The sequence below is a fragment of the Aspergillus bombycis genome, assembly GCF_001792695.1.
Source record: "Aspergillus bombycis strain NRRL26010 chromosome Unknown contig00001, whole genome shotgun sequence".
Lineage (NCBI taxonomy): Eukaryota > Fungi > Ascomycota > Eurotiomycetes > Eurotiales > Aspergillaceae > Aspergillus > Aspergillus bombycis.
Genome location: NW_019170003.1, coordinates 814,091 through 834,195, shown reverse-complemented (window position 1 = coordinate 834,195; position 20,105 = coordinate 814,091). Strand labels below are relative to the sequence as shown.

General features: G+C 49.0%; 6 protein-coding genes across 6 annotated transcripts; 5 read left to right on the top strand and 1 right to left on the bottom strand.

The window, feature by feature from the left end:
- Positions 1-60: 60 nt before the first annotated feature.
- Positions 61-1,668, top strand: ABOM_000299 (ribosome biosynthesis protein RRB1; the record flags this gene model as incomplete). The annotated part of the gene is made up of 4 exons (XM_022527429.1): positions 61-259; positions 321-1,180; positions 1,207-1,586; positions 1,644-1,668. The coding sequence occupies 4 exons, from the start codon at positions 61-63 to the stop codon at positions 1,666-1,668; spliced, it is 1,464 nt and encodes a 487-aa protein (XP_022394777.1).
- An 864-nt stretch (positions 1,669-2,532) lies between these two features.
- ABOM_000298 (uncharacterized protein) lies at positions 2,533-4,537 on the top strand (the record flags this gene model as incomplete). The annotated part of the gene is made up of 6 exons (XM_022527428.1): positions 2,533-2,764; positions 2,843-3,252; positions 3,314-4,007; positions 4,062-4,171; positions 4,226-4,325; positions 4,383-4,537. 6 exons carry the CDS (start codon positions 2,533-2,535, stop codon positions 4,535-4,537), a joined length of 1,701 nt encoding a protein of 566 aa, XP_022394887.1.
- A 1,670-nt stretch (positions 4,538-6,207) lies between these two features.
- On the top strand, positions 6,208-7,510 carry ABOM_000297 (putative GPI-anchored cell wall protein Pst1; the record flags this gene model as incomplete). The annotated part of the gene is made up of 3 exons (XM_022527427.1): positions 6,208-6,295; positions 6,358-6,730; positions 6,808-7,510. 3 exons carry the CDS (start codon positions 6,208-6,210, stop codon positions 7,508-7,510), a joined length of 1,164 nt encoding a protein of 387 aa, XP_022394783.1.
- Positions 7,511-7,809: 299 nt separating this feature from the next.
- Positions 7,810-8,988, bottom strand: ABOM_000296 (DUF3431 domain-containing protein; the record flags this gene model as incomplete). Its single annotated transcript, XM_022527426.1, has 4 exons — positions 7,810-7,924; positions 7,984-8,565; positions 8,634-8,775; positions 8,862-8,988. The coding sequence occupies 4 exons, from the start codon at positions 8,986-8,988 to the stop codon at positions 7,810-7,812; spliced, it is 966 nt and encodes a 321-aa protein (XP_022394782.1).
- Positions 8,989-13,831: 4,843 nt separating this feature from the next.
- On the top strand, positions 13,832-14,878 carry ABOM_000295 (class I SAM-dependent methyltransferase; the record flags this gene model as incomplete). The annotated part of the gene is made up of 6 exons (XM_022527425.1): positions 13,832-14,003; positions 14,054-14,076; positions 14,134-14,171; positions 14,224-14,640; positions 14,706-14,754; positions 14,804-14,878. 6 exons carry the CDS (start codon positions 13,832-13,834, stop codon positions 14,876-14,878), a joined length of 774 nt encoding a protein of 257 aa, XP_022394784.1.
- A 1,055-nt stretch (positions 14,879-15,933) lies between these two features.
- ABOM_000294 (uncharacterized protein) lies at positions 15,934-17,763 on the top strand (the record flags this gene model as incomplete). Its single annotated transcript, XM_022527424.1, has 4 exons — positions 15,934-16,306; positions 16,485-16,765; positions 16,896-17,017; positions 17,067-17,763. 4 exons carry the CDS (start codon positions 15,934-15,936, stop codon positions 17,761-17,763), a joined length of 1,473 nt encoding a protein of 490 aa, XP_022394888.1.
- Between the last annotated feature and the right edge of the window lie 2,342 nt (positions 17,764-20,105).

The window sequence follows — 20,105 nt, the reverse complement described above, 5'->3', positions numbered from 1 at the left end:
CGCACGACTGGTTCGTCGACAGCTTCTATTTTAATCCCTATCGGACAAAGTTTATACATCATGTCGAAGAGAGCCGCCGACGTTTCCGATGAGCAATCCGCCGCTCTCAAGGCCGGGGAGCGCCCGATGACCGAAGCCCCTCCAGACGAGGTGGGGGAATTCGAGGACGAGTTCGAGGACGAATTCGAGAGCGAAGATGAGATCCTCGAGGCCGGTGTCGATGGCCGCCCTGATGCGGAGCGGGAGGAGGAGGAAAAGGGTAAGCTCTCCTGTTCATCCGATTCTATCGGTCCAGCTCTGATTGCGACCGTGTCCTACAGATGCGATGGAGGTGGACCAGCAGACTTTCATTCCCGGAAGAACGAAACTCGCTCCCGGAGAGGTGCTTTCGCCAGACCCTTCTACATATAATATGCTACACACCCTCACGACACCCTGGCCCTGTCTTTCTTTCGATATTGTCCGCGACAACCTGGGCGACAACCGCAAGACCTTTCCCGCGACCGTCTACGCCGTAACCGGTACCCAGGCAGAGGGACGTCGATCAAAAGAGAATGAGCTCATGGTTCTGAAGATGAGCGGATTGAGCAGGATGGAGAAGGAGAACGATACCGACTCGGAAAGTGACTCAGATGACGATGACGACATGGGAGAGCCCATTCTCGAGCACAAGAGTATCCCCTTGGGATCGACAACCAACCGGATCCGTTGTCATCAAACCCCCTCCTCCTCTGGAGATTATTCCAAGCCTCCACAGACCCTCACTGCCACTATGCTGGAGAACTCGCAGGTGGTCATTCACGACGTTACCCCTCATCTTACGAGCTTCGATGTTCCCGGCACCGTTCTCCCTCCTTCCGCCTCCAAACCTCTTTCTACCCTTCGCATGCACAAGTCCGAAGGTTACGCACTGGATTGGTCACCTCTACAGCCACTGGGCAAATTGTTGACCGGTGATAACGATGGTTTGATCTACGTTACGACGCGCACCGAAGGTGGCGGCTGGGTTACTGATACGCGGCCCTTCACTGGACACGCGTCGTCGGTTGAAGAGCTGCAATGGTCTCCCAACGAGCGCAATGTTTTCGCTTCCGCTAGCAGTGATGGTAGTGTGAAGGTGTGGGATGTCCGGTCCAAGTCCCGCAAGCCCGCTGTGGATGTGAAGGTTTCCAACACCGACGTAATGTCATGACATGGTCGAACCAGACGTTCCACCTTCTCGCTACCGGTGCGGATGATGGCCAATGGGGTGTCTGGGATCTGAGACACTGGAAGCCGAATGCCGCGGCGCCGTCAGCCCAGATCACGGCATCGCCTGTCGCCGCGTTCGACTTCCACAAGGAGCCGATCACCAGTATCGAATGGCACCCAACGGATGACAGTGTGGTGGCCGTTGGTTCGGCCGATAACACTGTGACTCTGTGGGACCTGGCTGTCGAACTTGATGACGAGGAGAGCCGGGAAGCCGGCCTGGCAGATATTCCGCCGCAATTGCTGTTCGTGCATTACATGGACTCTGTCAAGGAAATCCACTGGCAGGCCCAGATGCCCGGTACTATCATGGCTACTGGCGCTGCTGGATTCGGGTATGTACATCCAGATACGATTATGAGAAGTGTTCCATGCTAACCCATTCGTCACAGAGTATTCAAGACGATCAGTGTTTAAAGACATAAAAGTGCGATTCCGAGATATACGCCCCACGACTTGCCGTTCTCATACCTTTATACCATTTGTTTGATGGAAGTTCATTTAAAGTTCTCCGGGAATAGAAGTCAATGAATCTGATGACATTGTGATATTATGCAAAATATAACCGCACAAATCATGGGCGATGATGACTGACTAGTGTCTTGAGTCAGAAGGCTGATTGGGTTGTGAGTGACAAGTTTAGTGTGGTGCTCCGGGCGCCTCGTGACGATCCGCATGTCGGCAAATGATTATCAAATGCCGTCGGGATGTAAGCGAGCAGGTGACCAGTCCTAATTTGTCGTAGACTGACCCTGTAGTATGCATACACACGGTGGTAAGGGAAAAAGAGTATTCATCTAAAAGTCAAAATTGGCGATAGAGACACGCCATTTGCAATGTGAAGGCATGCAGCTGAGAGACACGTGTAAGACCACAGTAGAGAGAGCAAATTACTTCTAGTAGTACTTCGCTGGGGGAGTCTCCCGTGACCCGACATATCAAATTCTTTCCCCATGGAATCTCGTGGGGATCAAAGTCTGGGGCATCCAATCAGACGGGCGCTGAAAAGGTTCCCCGTTTCTGCGCAAATGCGGGGAAAGCTCTGCCTCGATTGGTGTGTTAAAGGTTGTCGCCAACCTGGACCAAATCCCTCGACTCAAACCTTCCATTTGTTGGTAATCTCTCGGGCAATCACTCCTTTGCTCTTCATCGCTTGCCCCTGCAGTGCGCAGACCTGTCGGGTTGATCAGTTCACTAAACCAGTCCGCCCATGCTTGTGTTTAATCTGTGTCATTTCCCCGCAGCGCTCATCGCTCAGCACCAATTGCCCCGCAAACTGCCATGAGGATCGGAAGGGGATGTGAGCGCTGTCGCCTTCGTCACATTCGGTGTACTACTCGCGCGGGAGCGTCGTCATGTAATGCATGCGCCCGCTTAGGACGGACCTGTCGTCTCGATCCTCCGTTCCGTTTCAAGACCGTTCGCCATGTCTATCAGAAGAGCCAAGGGACTGCCTCGAAGTTTGAGTTGGAGTGGGACTCTGCACAGACATGGGTGAACGTTCCTCGGTCTTGTATGTTCTGTTATTTCCCGTTCGATGTTCTTTTTGGTCTAGATTAGTCTCAAAGGAGCCCTATCTAATCCGCTTTAGTGACCTTTGTTCAAGAGTCAGCCGAAGAGTCAGCCGATGGAAACATCAGTGATGCCCCCCCTGAGCCTCAGGCTGATACCCAGCTCCCCGGCGGCTCCCATACATACATCCCCGATCCCTTCGTCGCTCACCTGCCGATCTCTGGATCTCTGAATCCACACGATGAGGCCATTGGCATCCCACATGTGGAGCCGGCGATATCGACTCCCTCTATACACGATGAACAACATTCTACCAAAGCCACGGCGATCTCGCCGGGGGCTATCAACAACGACATGGTCTCTCCTTTGGCATCCAATAGCACATGGTCGCCAATGACTCCATCCACCCCGCGCTCGACCTCCTCATCGACGATGACATCGCGGGAGGCGTTCCTCTTGCGCTCATACATTAACAAAATATCGCACTGGGTAAGAACCATACACTGTCCGTCGTACTTCTCAGTACCGGAGGATCTGATCACTCCAACAGTTAGATATCTGTGACTCGGGATCGACTTTCAACACCGAGGTGCCTCGCAGAGCGCTACATGTACCGATGGTTCTGAAAGCAGTGTTGGCACTCTCTGCACGACATGATGCGATCATGTCCGGAGCTAGTGATTGGGAGGCCTCCGAATACCACAGCCAATGTGTAGAGCTACTGCTCGCCGCCCTTGCGCGGCCGGAGGAAAGCTACGACGACAACATGCTGATTTCGGTCGTGATCTTGCGAATCTACGAGGAACTCGAAAGCACGACCGACGAAAAGTGCCATTGGCTTGGCTCCAATCGATTACTCAATACCATGTCTCGCGCCGCATCCTCTGGCGGGTTGACGGAGGCTGCTAGCTGGCAGTTTCTACGACAGGCCATCTACGCATCTATTGTCCAAAACCAACCTATGCAGCTGGACCTTCGGAACTACGAACGATCATCCGTTTTCAAGCGGGGCGACGACGCCGCCTATGCCAACACGATCATCTTCTACTGTGCCCGGATTATTCAACTCTGCTCGGAAGGCCATGTTGCCGCTGTAGATGAGGAGGACTGGCACGATTTGTCCAGCAGCGTGGAACAGTGGTACCGCGACCGGCCTGTCAGTTGGCAGCCACTGCAATACAAAGACGCCGACCCAGCAGAGAATCGACCGTTTCCCGAGCTATGGGTTATGTCACCCCCAGCCGGTATGTATATGGCCATGGATCAGAGTGGACTGAGATAGATGTTGACTGTTATAGTGGTCGGACTTCAATATTATCACACTTGTCAAATTCTCCTCACGTCGTCCGACCGCCATTGGGGCGTTGTCAGCAACTATGAGCGTGCACGACTCAGACGTATAGAAGAGGTGCGTCCTTTGAAGTGCCATTAACGATTCCATGTATATACTCACCGTCCACAGAAAGTGATTGCATCACACGTGGTGCAAGTCATCGGGCTATCTTCGTCGAATGAAACCGTCGAAAACGCCTATTTCATGGCCTGCCACCTACTCTATCGATGTAAGTTCGCCGTGCTCCGGCTAAATGGGTTCCCCATCCTAACCTGCACCCACACAGATGGACACTGCCTGCGCCACCCCGTCGAGAAGCGGGGATCTCTCAAATTCCTGACTCAGGTGGAAGGCTCCGTGGGCTGGCGCACGGGATGGATTATTCGCGAACTCGAAGATCAATGGAACGAGTTGCAGGGATTGGATTCGTGGGAACTGTAGCAGCCGCAGCCGAGACGGATGTAAAGTATATTTTTTCCTTTTATTTTATTTTCTTTTTCTTTTTCTTTTTTGCTTTTGGGACTGGAGTTGGCGTTCCGGCAACCAGTCAACAGCCTTGATGAGGACATGATGCAATGATATGATTATCTCGATGCCTGATGAGCGGGGTCGCGACGAAGTGGGTCTTGGCGTATGTACGGGGGGGGGGGAGAGGACCTTTGGCAATAGACGATATAGAAGTTAGAGATATAAATAGATTCCGCTGTGAAGAAATGTTACCGCCTGCGCTATATCAAGTTCAACCGTAGTACATACTACTACCGTGGTATGAAGTACTGACTTTCTTCACACCCCCAGGCATCCATGGAATGCCAGAGGAAGATCACTCCAATCGCAACCGGTCAGACCCTCGGAAAATTTCCCAGCGACCATATTAGCTGCTGCAGTAGGGTACCATACTACTACTAGTAGTACTGTGTACTACTAGTACCAAGTGCACGCGGTGCCGGTGAACAACACTGTTGCCTGCTACCACGGGACCATCGGCACCAAAGCGAATGAATTACTTAACCAAAAAGCCCTAACTAACCCAGATAAAAATAGCAAAACCATTGCCCTCTATACACAGGACGTTATACCATCCACGCATACTAACCAAAAACTCATCAAATACACAAACCCAGCGACGGCAAATACCAAGGCCAATAACGAGAAACCCAAGAAAAATCACATGTCGCCAACCCGCGATCTACCAAGCTGCCAATATAACTGACAGGACTCCGCGACAACATGCGAAACCAGGGTCCAGGGCCAAGAACCGGGCTAGGGATCCTGAAAGTGGGGACTCGGTTATGCTTTGGGGGGGCGGTGCTCTAGTATTTTCTGTCTCTTAAGGATGCATTTCATTACTTCATTACCTATGGTTTCATTGTTTTATTCTATGTTGGCTTTATTTCTTTGTTTGTTGGTTAGGTTTTTTTTTCTTTTTTCTTTTTTCTTTTTTTAACGGGGTTTCTGGTCGGTCATTCGCTCACGTTGCATTGCACCTGTAGGCCCTCATCCCTGTGGTCGAAGTGAGGTGGTCGGTCGGCGTGATGTGGAAGGAAGGAAAAGCTAGCTAGCTAGCTAGCAAAAGTTGCCCTATCTTGGCGGTGGGAACTGGGGCGCCCGCCGTGCCTGATGCATTCCTTCTCGGGCGTGGCCGACACGGGATGGGAATGTGATTAGTAGTATGTGTAGTGTAGTCTGTCACTTGTGATGATGATTTGATCTCCGTCGGAAGGGGGATTGGAGTCCGGTTCCGGGGTTTGGAACGCTTGATGTAGGTAGTAGGTACTCACTAGTAACTCCCTAAGTAGTAGTAAGTACTCCGTAGGGTTGTTGTCTCAGTTTTCTTCAGTTTGCTCCGCCACTCGGAGATTATTGTACAGATCTTTGTATGGCATTGGACTGGTGTGATTTCATTATTCGTTTTGGGTTTAATTTTAATTTACCCCAAGGGTTATTATTCATGTAAATACCCTTTTGGTTTTCTTTGAACTGCTTTTGCCTTTTGATTTTGATTTTGATTTTTTGAACTACTCTTTTTTTGTTTTGGCTGGAAATATCATTTTAGGTGCTGTACTGCGGTTGGCATATCGCAGTCCATTTCGCGCGAATGAAGTCAAGACATGTACGGTCGATATCTGGCTTTTGCTGGGTGGGAAGGGGATTTTGGCTTCGAATTCGTGTGCGTAGTATTTTCCCTCGTTTCCTTTGGTTTTCTCATTTGCTGCTGGTCTGCCAGTCCAGCTTGAATTGACACGGCTGACTGTTGACAGGCTCAGGAAACCTGAACATATCTTCCCAATCCGACGCCGACGCCCTCAAGGACTGCGAAACCATCAACGGCCCGCTCACTGTCTCCTCCTCCGCCAGCGGTACCATCAGCATCCCCGAAGTCCAAGACGTCAAAGGCCCGTTCACGATCGAGGGTTCGTCGAATCTCAATGGCGTCACCGCTAGCAATTTGGAAACCGTCAGCGGGCCGCTCACGATCACCGGTAATGGGGCGTTGAATAGTGTTTCGTTGTCGAATTTGCAGAGCGTCGGGGGCGAGCTGAAGATTCAGGGGAATGAGGGGTTGAAGGAGGTGAGGTTGGATGATTTGGAGAGGGTTAATGGGAATTTGATCTTGAGTGGGGACTTCGATCGGTTGGTTTTTTCCTTTTTGCTTCCTTTTTTGAGGGGGCCGTTTTCTCGCATGGGGTTTGGTGCTGATGTTGATATAGGATATCGCTTGGGAACCTGGAGAATGTCTACGGCGAAACGAGGATTCAGAGCTCGGGCTCGTTCCAATGCTCGAGTCTAGATAAGCTTGCGTCGGACAAGAGAGCGTTCAAGGGCTCGTTCTCTTGCAGTGAAAAAGGGTCAGGGCTTAGCTCCGGCGCGAAGGCCGGTATTGCGATTGGTGTCATCATCGGAGTTATTCTCATCGTGCTCCTCGTCTGGCTCTGCATTCGTCGACAAAGGAAACAAAAACGGAAGGATGCCGTCCTCGCTGGACTCACTGCTGCTGGCGCCGCAGGGGCAGTAGGGAAGGATGTCGAGAAAGCCGAGAATAAAGTGCCTGCTGCTGTCTCAAATAGTTCCCCGTCCAGTCATGAGCCGCCGAGTCCGCCGTCTGATACTGAGGTGGTCGTGGCGAGTAGTATACCCAGAAAACCTCTTTCTCCGCCCCCGCCAGCACCGGTACCTGCAGCGTTGGTGCCAGGCGATCGGTCTTCGAGGGTTCTTTCCAACTCGGATGACCCCTCGTTGTTTCTGCGGCCGATGCCGAGACGGAGGCCGTCCGAGTCGGAGGTCCCCATGTTGGATAGCGAGAACGTGCATGAGGCGCCGGCGCCTGAAGTTGGGAGGCAACAGGAGGGGTTGTTTGAGCTGGATGCTGGGCCTGTGAGTGGTAAGCATCAGCAGGCTATACATCATGACTGAGGAGTGGTCCTTCCTTTATGTGCGATGATAATAATGATACCTTTTGTCTTTTTAAATGTGGTTTGTTTGTTGTTTGAGATTCGGGGTGGAATGGCTGGATGTCAGCGATCACGCATCCAGTTTCCTAATTCCCTTTATCCTCTGGTCCAGGTCGTGCTTTCGTCTGGTGGTATTAGGGTAGATAAATATCGGACGTATGACATGGGTTTGACCGAAAAAAAAAACATCAATTAGGTGCTGCTAAACTCGTAACCAGTGTATATCCATGGTAGTATACATCAACATTAACAATCATCTACTCAGGTCGATTTTCCCTTGGACCGCGGGGCTCGCACTGCCTGCAGTGTTTCGCCCGACGGCAACGGCCCGCACCATCCGTATGCATCGCATCGACACTGTTCGTAACGAGGACAACTGCGGCCTGTTAGCATCTCCCGCCCCCATCATAAAAGATCGGAACCCGAAGAACTTACTACATGTCTTCCATGCCGAAAACAACATGCCACACCTTCTCAAACACCCACCCGACGCCAAAACTATCCGTCAACTCCGTCTGCGCCGCCCACTTAAGCATCCGCTCGTAATCGTGTCGCGGTCGCTGCAGAATGCGCTCCCGGCTGACGGCGAACTGTCCGCAACAGACATTGCCGATATGCTGGGGGACCTTCTCCGGGCCGACGTTAAAGAGAGTCTCGTAGACCTGGGGGAAGTACGCGCGGATGTCATCTTTTTCGATGTCAATCTGCGTCGGTTCCCATGGGTTGACGCTCGTCGGGCAACCAGGGTTATGCTCGCAGCGGAGATTGACATATCCTTGCGCGTCGACGGCCTCGAGACGGAGATGGGGCAGCACGGAGCTGGTGCGCGGGCCGAAGAGGTCGTTGTGCCACTGGTCAACGTTGGAGTGGATGAAGATGGTGTACTTCGGGAGTTGATCGTAGTAGTCTACGATGTAGGATAGATAGGCGGTGGCCTCGCGACCGCGAGTGGTCTCGGGGACGAGGAGGTAAGGGGCGGGAGGGGTATCTGTGGTATAGATGAAAGGGATTGTTCCGCTGTCGGCAATTAAGGTTAAATATTAGCATTGACGCGGTCCGCGATTAAGGGTGGCACAATGTCGTACTGATCCCGGCAATAGTTGAGGAGCCAGTTGAGGTCCTCCCTTTGTGTGGCTGCGAGCACCAGTCCAACTTCACTTGCATTCGTGTAGGTGTTCGTGATCTCGGATAATTGGCGAAAGACTTGGTTGTTCACGGGCTCAGGGTCTGCGTATCCATGAGCATGATATCATTGGAATGTGGGAAACTCCCTGTCGAAACGGGAAGATAGGGGCTGAGATAAGTATACATACCTGGTTGTATGTCCAACGGCTCGCTCATGTATAGGAACATCGTCACCAACGTGGTGAAGACTAGCGCCAAACATCCTAAACACACCGTTCGGGGGGCTGGCCAGCGAAACAACCGTCTCTTAGACATTATAGATGTATGAGCACTCTCGCGGGTGAGAGGCCGAAATGAGTGAGAAGCAAGGGAATGGCGGATGGGGATGGGAAGAGGAAGCGTGTCAAGAGTGGTCGATGCATTGAACTAGGTGTTATCGGCCATTTTGTTGGAGAGTCGATGGACCACTACGATGGAGCCTCAACCCCAATGCACAAATCCAGGTCTGCCTTACGTCCTGCAAAAAAAAAAAAAAAAAAAAAGGAAAACAGAATTGGGGGCAGAAACTAAGTGGATGACCTCACGGTAAGGGGCGAATCGCAAGCCGGCCGCATCCTGAATATCAACCAATGGTTCTCGAATCGACAGAATCAGGATTAGCGGACAGCCCCAGTGGAGACGTGTCTGACATCTCATTGGTATGTAGCACGAGCCCACCCAACAACTCGTCTTCATCACCATCGCCCTTTAGGATTAGGGACAACTTTTTTAACTTATTACAATGTCTTTGAGCCCGAAGGAGAACCAATGGGGACATTTTCAATGTTGGATCGTTCTTCTAATCGCACAGTGTAGGTGGATACCTCAGTAATAATACCTGCTCGGAATATCTTCTCGATCGGTCCTCCCAGACTGGCACGCTCAGTGACGACGAAGCTTGCGTGGCACCTTGTGTGATTGAGTAAACAACAGAACAGTCCGGATTTAAATTGACAACGAATCGCCTGCCAAGCCACGATGTGCGCAGAAGACAGAAGTCTTGTCAATAAAACATTGCAGTCTAGTGAGTGATCGGTCATGGCCGAGAACTTTCACGCAAATTATATATGCATATCATTTCCACGCCGCGTCCACCATTGAGGTGCCTGTGGCCCTATGATGAACTATAGCCCCGCCTATTTATTTTTATTGAGATTTTAATTCTGAGCCAGAAAATTCGAGATATTTAACGTGACGACTTTCCTACTGAAGTTAGCGACGTGCAGTGTTAAATTCTAGGTCTGGTTAGGCGGAGTAATCCGTCCCGTGTCAGGAACCAGGAGCTCCACCAGAAAACGCATCGATGGATCCACAATGAGTGACTTTGACTGAGAGGAAGAGATATCACAGTACTACTGCGTACCTCAATAAGCATACGGAGTAGTCAAGTGTGGAGGATTGGCATTGACTGGACCTAGGTACTGCCATGTCATTGCCTGCAATGAATAGCGAAAGTAATCCGAATATAAATGTGGGGGGATCATCATAAGAAGAGTACAAAATGTCTGTTAGGAGTGTCCTTTGCTAAGAGGTTTCCTCCAGCGCTTTTTTGGTTATTGTTTCCTCGTGTTGTAAAGGACCTTCATGCCTAGATCATATGGCTAAGTCGACTTCTAAAGTATTAATCAACGGGGAAGAAAATATCTGAAGGTATATGAGCATGAAGGTAGTTGGACGTTAAATCGTAGATTAGCATCCGATGGCTTAATGGGAACGCTGACAGGTTAAACAAAAATGTTCCCCTATGAATTTTGTTGACACGGGTTCGAGCACCGTCAGGTCTAGCATTAGTTTGTACTCCGTAAGAGCATTTTGCCGGCTGTCAGCTATGATTCTTTATAGCAAACTTAAACAACTGACAGGTATTATAGTCATAGAAAACAATTAAAATTTTCTTGAAAAATATACGGTAAATAATTAAATGAAAGTCCGAAGGATATAGACCATAACAAAAAAACTTTTAAGGTTAGTATCCGTGATGACTTAATGGAAACCGGACTGCAGCAAAAGTACATCCCACGAATAAATTATTTATCACGTGTTCGAGCCCCTTCGGATATACTCGCTTTGGTTCTGTAAACAATGCCAAAAGTTACGGGTAGTGATGAATGACTCTGGACCTATAGTGATGATTCCTATAGGTTGTAATCTAGTTACCCCAGCCAATGATAGCTCAATGGGAAAAATGACGGGTTAAACAAAAACAATTCCCAGAGCAAAGTTTTTTTGTCATGCGTTCGATCCTCACCATGTACAACTTTCTTTATTTTCTTAGCCGACGACTAATGTTGCTTCTGAATCACCTTAACTGTGCACCCACAATTTCTCTCTATTATTTATTCAGGAGCATATACTTCGTACACTAATATGGCTAAGAATCTTCCTCACTATACAATCTACTCAATGGGAGCCAAGCCAAAGTTGAGCGAGAGGTGCATAGTCGACAAGCATTCTCCCTATTATTTCAATTCCTAACCTTATGATAGCCTTGTCATAATTATCTACATTCCTCCTCCTGGGTCTTCAATATCATAGACATAGTAGAATCTGGAGCGTTTTGGATACTTAACTTTGAAGACACTACTCCATTCCTCGTTCCTATGTACCTTGGAAAATTCCTGTTGGAACTCCGACGCTGGGATACTACATTCATATTTCAGACAACAAGACTACCCATATAGAGGCTGGTTTTCTACCACTGACCGTATTTACAGAATGTAGGTCGGTTGACCAGGTACTCCTTCTCTCCTCCGTGGACTTTTGTTTCGTCTCCAGCTAAGCCAATGTGATGTACAGCTACAGGTTGGAAATACATTTTGTCCGAGAAAGGGGCTCTGCATAGCGGTCAACGAGAGCTATATGATGCGGGAACGTTAGGTCATTTGAATGAAAGTGGCATCCCACAGGACGATGACGGGGTGGATGGGCTTACCGGAAACAACCAGAGCAATTGCAAATCGGCTGAGCGCAAAGGCAACGAGCCTCTGGGATGACCGGATACCTGCAAGATGCAAAAGAAAATGGGGTTAGCCTGGACAAAAGTTATCCTTGACTAAGCGGGCTTCGCATGAAAGCTCCCAATCCTCACTCAGTAGATTAGCATTCTCTTCAGCGGGCCCCCCAGCAGCCCTCAGAAGGATGACGGGTTCATCATTGATCCTTGGATGGTGTACCCACCTAGTCATTTTCCTGAACAAAGACCAGTTTGCCCATGGGGACCAATCCCGAACGCCTAGACAGGAGACATGGGGAAGATGTACATTTTGAGGAAAGTGGATTCAAGAACGAAGCAGACTGGGAGGAAATGAAGAAGGATTGATGAAGAAGGAGATGGAGAAGAAGACGATAGATAAGAAGAGGATACAGAAGAAGAAAAGGATAGAGAGGAAGAAGAAGATGGATGAGAGGAAGAACTGCCGAGAGGAGAGGTAAGGGCAAAAGTCCAACCCCGCTGTTGATCTACAACAGGAAGGTGCGGATGTCGCATAAGTCCCATGCTCACAAGCCTTCTAAAAGGTCCGTCGGTGATGGATATCAAGTGGGCATGTAACACGGTCAATTGTGGAGCTCTATCCAGAGCATGAGAGGAATTCATAAGTTGTGCCGGACATTCCGATCCTATATCAAAGCTTTTTGGATCTTAATATATGTATATGTGTGTAGGCCTTGCTACAATGAGTTCCTACCAAGGATACACGCATTGGACAAATGGAAAGAACGAAAAATGAGGGAAAGAGTACAGGAGAACAGGGGAGAGAATCTATTTTTATTAAGAATCAAGACGGACTTATTCTATCAAACAATGATACACTAAGCAGGATCGGCATGGGAACAGTGAGAAGAGTATGGATGTATGCATCAGTATAGAAGACGTCAATCTCACTCGACCAAAACATTCTACGGTGCTAAGGTCGTGCCTGTGGCACTTTATCCCTAACAGAAGATACGCGATGAGAGTCCAAAGGTCACTCCGTACAAACCGGCCACGTTCTCAAGTAGGTGTAGGAAGGGCTTTAGGAACTCTATGCTGGGTTGATCAGGACTCATAATTCCCCGAGAAAACGTATTTCCATGGCTTAATATTCGTTAATCCACAACATATTGTATGGCACCCCAAGCATTCCATGGATATATGATCTACACTTTATCTTATTAGCCAGGTTTCTAGCAAACAGCCGAAGAGACACGAATAAACATATCACTACGAAGTAGAGTCTAATGTTAAGAATACACTAAGGCAGCAACAATACGGGTAGTTCTTATTCTGTCACTTTAATGAGTCGTCTGTTATTGACTCTTTTGTATGGCCGTAACCTTGCCCTAACCAGTCCTGCCAGGCCCACTCGACCCATTGATCGAAGTTAGTGGGAAGGCTAGTCTGGCGTAGGAAAGGCGTTGTATAGGACAGCACAGGGATCAGCACTAAATGTTGTAAAATGAAAAACCGTTGAGATGCCGATGGGCACTGGCGCACTTGTGGACCGTACGCTAAACTAGGCTAGGGACGCACCTTCGTTAGTGCAGCTGTCCGAACCGGGTAATTTCATTGTTGGAGAGAGGTCGGATGATCTTCCCAGGCCATATGAACACTTTAATATAGCTACTCCTACTCGTTAAAAGGACAGGGACGTGTGCGGCCTCTTCTCACAAATACGGCCAACCCCCAGCTTTTCATTCTCTCAACAATCGTCAACTACCATTGGACTTTCGACACCGGCCAATCGAAGTATACCCTGTTGGCACAGTACTAGAATTATTGCCCGATAAGTCTCGACTTATTCAAGCTGATAGCGATGATAACACTCGGTTTCCTGTGATTGGGGTTGATCTTGAGGTGGGCGCACTCCCAGAACTATTGAACCTCCAAACCAGTGACAATACTCTGAAACCATCACAATGCAGGCCACAGATAACAGCTCCTCATATGGACAAGACCTGTTAGGCGCATTCTTGCTCTAGCTGCGATACAGGCTACTGATGACTACCAGGTCAGCTTACTCAACCTCTCTCTCTTCATCTGCACCTGCATATCGCTATAAAACGGCAGACTCTAACATGGTTATCGCGACGGCGGTAAGGTTTTGCCTCAAACACAGCAAAGTCGATGCATTCTCATAGAATGACAGAATATCTTGGGCCTAGTGACGAACAAGAATCCGATAGGCCGGATATGTTACATGAGGTGCTACTGGTAAAGATGAACAGGAAACTGTTTCTGGCCCCTATCGAGTCTTCGCCGGAACGTGTGCTAGACCTCGGCGCTGGAACGGGGCTATGGGTAATGGATTATGGTGAAGTACCTAGATCAATACACCTTCAGGTTCCTTACTAACTTACACAGCTGACAACTCCCCATCAGCGGAGGTTTGGCCTACATTAAATTAGAGCAATGGCCTTTGAACAGACATTCAATCTTTTCAGGCTGTTGGAATGCATTTGAGCCCGATACAGCCTCAATTGTGGGTCGTCAACTTTGGTGTACCGGCCCCAACTGACGGAATGACGTCGCAGCGTCCCTCCAAATGCTATGTTCTTGGTCGACGACTTCGAAGATGATTGGATCTACCAAGACCAATTCGACCTCATCCATAGTCGATATTTGGCTGGGGCTATGAAGAACCGGCCGAGGCTCATGACTCAGGCATACAGGTTGAGCCTCCTACCCTCTCACAACGTGATCCCCTGGCTTAATTCGGCAGGTACACGAAGCCTGGGGTATGGGTTGAGTTTCAGGACTGGGATGTCGACGTGTATTCAGAAGATGGGTCGGCCGAGAAATCCTACTCGGTGGTTTGTGGCAGTTTCACCAAGGCCCGGGTTTATGGTTAGCCCAGGTCCGCATCTAGGTGAGTGGCTCCAAGAAGCAGGGTTTGAAGAGGTTCACGTGAAGAAGTACCGTGCTCCTGTTGGGGGCTGGCCCAAGGATACGTATTATGTATTGTGGGACCAGGTCGACCGCTGGTAGTGTTGATCTAACGTCCGTGTCGCGCTAGAAAACCATCGGGGTTTTGGAATCTCTTACAAGCGGAGACTGGCTTTGAGGTAGGTGCCATGGCGATCCTCACAAGGGTTCGAAGGCTGACCGAAAGAGGAGGTTAATATGCTTGTATCCGGGGCGAAAAAGGATGTCCAGAATCCTACCGTGCATACCGTAGCCGGCGTGTAGGGTTCGAACTGCAAGCTATATTGTTCGCTAAACTGTTTCGCAGCTATCTTGTGTATGGCCAGAAACCAAAACCCCCGACCGAGCCATAACCTAGAGGTTTTAAAGATTGCATATGGGTGGAGCTGTCAACCTCCCCTGTGGCAAAAGCAAAACCGCCCTATCAAGGTGGACTCTAGACGAGCACACCTGTCGACCGGGCGCACCCACGGTCTCGCGCGACCCTACAGGGAGGAGAATGGGGTGGATCTTCCCGAAGACCGATTGGTTGTCATGTCAAGGAACGCTTCGCCACCGACCCGAATTTCTCATGCGACTCGATCTAGACTATCGACTAAAGGGGATTAGTTGGGGGTGGGTGACGATGATGCAACTCTCGCAGCTGAGGAATTTGCACCCATGGATGATCTTTCATTTGCATGCTGGTCTCGATTTGGGGGTACCACCCAGAATTTCTCGAGTTAAGTTCTTATTAACTTTGCTGAAGACCCAGGAAACTGGGAGTACCTCGTCCATAACGTAAGACGTCATGGCGTTGAAGAGTGACGATGGGTGCCATTATGGATCAATTAGCAGCGGCACAAGAGTATACTAGTACACTCTAATACCACCACCAGGACCGAATCAAATGTTCTTCCCACGTGGAATTGACCAAGAGGAAGTGCCACTAGTACTGCGTAAAAGCAGAACGACCAAGAAACGTGAGAAGCGAAGATTCTTCCGCCGAGGGCGAGTGGATCAGCCGATCATGACTAATAAATACTCAAAATAGACCCTCGTCGAATTTCCCTCCTTACCAAAGGGATCTGAACGGCAAATACCTCTCTACCTGTTTCACAACATCATGAGAAAACAGTGTTGCATACTCTTGTAGTTCCCGATAACACACGCTGGATTAGGATGTATCGCTTGAATTGAGTCGTTCATAAAGACAAATTCATGTGTGACTAACTCCGCCAGTACTTACTGCCGTCAGAAGCTATTGCCACTAACATGTCCAGCAGGACCACAAACACATTTCCATGACTCGCCAGAAAATCACTCTACTACTCTAAACTATGATTCCACGATATGAGAAGCCTTCACCGTCACACTCTGGGCGGTCCCCGTCTCACTCCTCGGGAGCAGAGGATGGGGGTTCCCGCTTCGCCTTCGTAACCGAGGGCACGTTGGCCGAAGCTCGCAGCCATGCAATGCGGGAGCACTGGAGGCAGCGCCAACGGCGCAAGCAGAAATCAGAAGATCGCCGAACCCAGAGGAAAATATTGCCTCACACAAGCCCCGTGGAGAATAGTAAACCCAAACCAAACCGCACTCCTGAACCAGTAGTTGAGTATCATTGTGCCGAGGATGTCTTCCTGCTGCACCAGCCCAGTCCGACCCGTATAAAATCCAGATACTCAGATTACGGCGAAGAAAACACCGAAGCCAGTATTCTGGTGTGCCAACACAAGCCTTAACCGGACTCAACCACGCCCTTGCATCTTCCAGGCTCGACCCCTTTGAGATGTTTCCGGTTCAATTGACAAGTAAACACCACAAATTGCTCCATCACTGTGGGTTCCATGAGGGATGCTCTTATGTGCTAGCGTGGCTAATTCGATGCCAGGGCTAATTACCCACGCGGCTATGATGTTCGATGATGTCGCCATTCCGAGCTTTAACCCGATGAAAGATGTTTGGTTTCCCTTGGACCTCTCCAACGCTGCTTCTTTTTATGGGATTATGGCCCACTCAGCAGCTCATTTGGCTCATCTCTACGCGGGGATGAACCCTTCCAAAGGAACCGTCTCCGCCGATGCGTTGAAATACAAATCTGAGGCAGTGAGCATACTCTCTACATGGATGGCCGACCCAGAGAAATCGCTGAGTAACGATGCCTTTGCTGCTGTTATTCGGCTTTTAACATTTGAGGCACGTCCGCCCCCCCACCATGACAATGGTTTTCTCCGTGCCCCTTTCCTCTTCCCGCGAGGCTTGTCTGGTGATTCAAATTGATACATGACTGACTTATGTGCAGAGATATTGGGGGACGGAAGAGGAGTGGATGGTGCATCGTACCGGTCTTCAAAGAATGATCGACGCACGGGGTGGTATTGATAAGCTGCACGATAATTGGCGGCTGGAGCTTGTCGTCTATCTGTAAGCTTCTATACCGCTATGGTAGCGCCGTAGCTAATGTGTCAAACAGCGTTTCCTTAATGTCTAAACCGACGTGGTTCGAGTCGTCGAATAACATATCACAAATATCCGAGCAGTCATTTCAGAATGCAGCGAAAGCAGCTTTAGTGGATACACAGAAGGTCCGCTGCCTGTGGCTGATATCCTTCATTCAAGACATGCGAACCCTCATGGCATTCTCATCTCGACTATATCTGGACGGCCTCGCGTCTTACCCCTCTCTGTACGATGCCGTTTTACTCCTACGGTCGAATTTCCACCTAGCCAACGAAAGCCCTTCCCAGGCCGCCAGCTTCTCCTCCGACTACGACAGACTGGCTTGTCTATTTTCCATCTGTATCACGATGCAAGAATCCATATCCCGCTCACCTGTCACAGCAGCACTACCCGCGCCCGAGATTTATAATGACATGGCATTACTGGATGTCGCTCTTTCAACCTCACGAAACGTGTGGCAAACTTCGGTATACAGTCTGCGTGCATTCCTGCATAACCACTTCGTGGCATATCACCGGGACGGAGCCGCGAAGATCGATTATGTCATGAAGATGACGGACGTTCTGGGCCATCTCAGTCTTGAGGCACGTAGGGGTGTCGAAAAGTGTCTTTTGAATATGCTGTGTCGTGCACGGGAGGGAAAGCTATGGTATTTAACCGATGATGGCTGGACTCCTGATTCGCTGCTGTCGTCTGTACATGGCCAGTGATTTTCTGTGTTCTTTCTTTCTTTCTCGGGTTACATCCTTCTATCTTAGTGCTTGTTTTCGCGATATCTATTTTTTACAGCCGCTATATTTCCCCGCGTCTTGGAAATGAAGGGTCAATTTGTCAACCCTAATGTATATACCTGACGGCAGACATTAACAATAATTCTATATGAAATCGGATACTTAGTCTCATTCAATGCATCTCTATTTAAGCACCCCTGGCCAAGGAACAAGCACGATTTCGCCAGGATTGCTTCCATACATCCCCCTACCCGGCCGTATTACCTACGCGGAGGTCCTAGGGCTGAAGAAACGGTGCAGGCTGCATACTTAATTTGATTACAGTGGAAGTACAGCGAGCCAAAACTGGATGGTAGAATCATGATGCTAACATGCTTAGCTTTTATAACATTCTTTGGTCCTACCACCGATATACTATTCTATTGATTTTAAAGATAGATACTGGGGAACGTAATCGTCGAGCTATGGTACTAGTAGAGTCGGTTTTAGAACTTGACAGTGGTATTGGTTAACTATGTGACTTTTCTTTTTAATAATAAAAACAAAACTAACTATATCCTGCATAGTAGATTCTCTAGACACGAAACGAAAATTTGACATGTCTAAAACACGGTGAAAACACTGTAGATCCACGGTTTCTTCAACCCTCGGACGACGTCCCGCGACGCAAGAGGAAAAAAAAAAAAGAAAAAGAAGATACATATTTGTGATCTCGAGCCCAGAATTCCACCATACGTGCCATCAATGCTGCCAATTCTTACATGAATTGAATACTGACCGCTATTTTCTGATTCTTGAAGGAAACGAGTGTATCTTCTTTTTTGATTCTGGAGGGCGTAAGGGCCGAGGCACAAGCGCCCAGCCAGCCGAGCTATTGGACAGGTCATATTCGTGTACTTGGATACCCCCCCATCCGATACATCATGTTGAGCTGACGGCCCACCGGCCAAGACCAGCTAGCTGTCATTACCTATGATGCCACGATCGCGAGTCTTCACTTGACCCGGGTATGCTGGGCTAGGCGCCAATCTCTGTGTAGCTTTAGAGCTGCGAGTTCGAGCTCTTTTGGATATTTAGAGCTTGCCATTTAGCCCTTTTACTCAAAGAAACTCCTCCGGTTCGAATTGGGTCTAAACTATTCATCAGACTCTCAAAGGCAACAGACGTACACCAATCACGGGGCAGCCCCGATACAGACATAGTTTTGGCATCACTATTTCAAACTCGTCTCTGCCGTAGAACAGACCTATTGGTGGTGTAAGGAAATCGGCCAGATCGGACCGATATAAAAATGTACGAAAAATAGTATCCTACCAGAATTGACCGGCGCAGTGCGAAAACTGGTAGATTGGTTGATCATAGTTAAGTACTAATTGATTGAGCCATTTCGTAAGACTGCTCTCCCTTTTCTCTTTCCTTTCCTGACAGTGGTGACCGTTGCATGATTGATAGAGTTCATGAGATGTGTTGCGGCGTGGATGTCAGACACCTGAGAGCTCGCATCGCCCACCAACGCGTGCTTCATAACGGTCAGGGGAAGCTGCAGCATTATATACCACAATGGGAAACTCATGTCGTTTGTCTTTGACTGGTATGTTTAGTGTATCAACTAGGCTGTCCTGTTTGTTAGAGCCCTCTCCGGATCCACGCTTCCAGCCAGTCTTTTAATAAGCTTGTATCCTCGTCTTTCACTGTGGCTTATGCTCATACCTAACAGAAGTAACGACACATCGGTGTCTTTCTCAGAAGGTCGTGCCCTCGCTGCGGACGAAACAGCAAAGTAGGAACGGCCTGCAATGTAGATTGTGTTATACAGTCCCATTGTTCCTTGTTAGAATGACGATTACAATGCCCACTTCTGTCCCCTAAACACCATCGACGGTCTGAATGTGGCATGTTCAAGTGTTTATAGTTCCCGCAGGTGCCACCAAAGTAACCTGGGAAAATTACACAGACATTTTTAAATGCGGAGCGATTGCTGTGGATGTGGTTTATAAGTAATGGACTGTGCAACCAGGCGTAGATTTCGAGTAGAGCCTTGAGTTCAGTGTGTACCCATCAATGTACCCACACAACGCATGGAGAGCAATTGAGTGGTAGCCCTGGGGCTGGCTCCCTAGATTCTAGATATACTCTCCCCTGATTGATATAGTATCCTTGCGAATCACCCAGTGAGCCACTAGTTATTATTGACAGTATTTTAAGACTTACTGTCGCAGCTCGACAAGCATTTCCTGGAAGTATTAACTGAGATAGTAGCCAGTTAGGTTATTGGACAGATAGGAGACCATAATGTGTTTGTTAACTTCCTCGTCAATTCT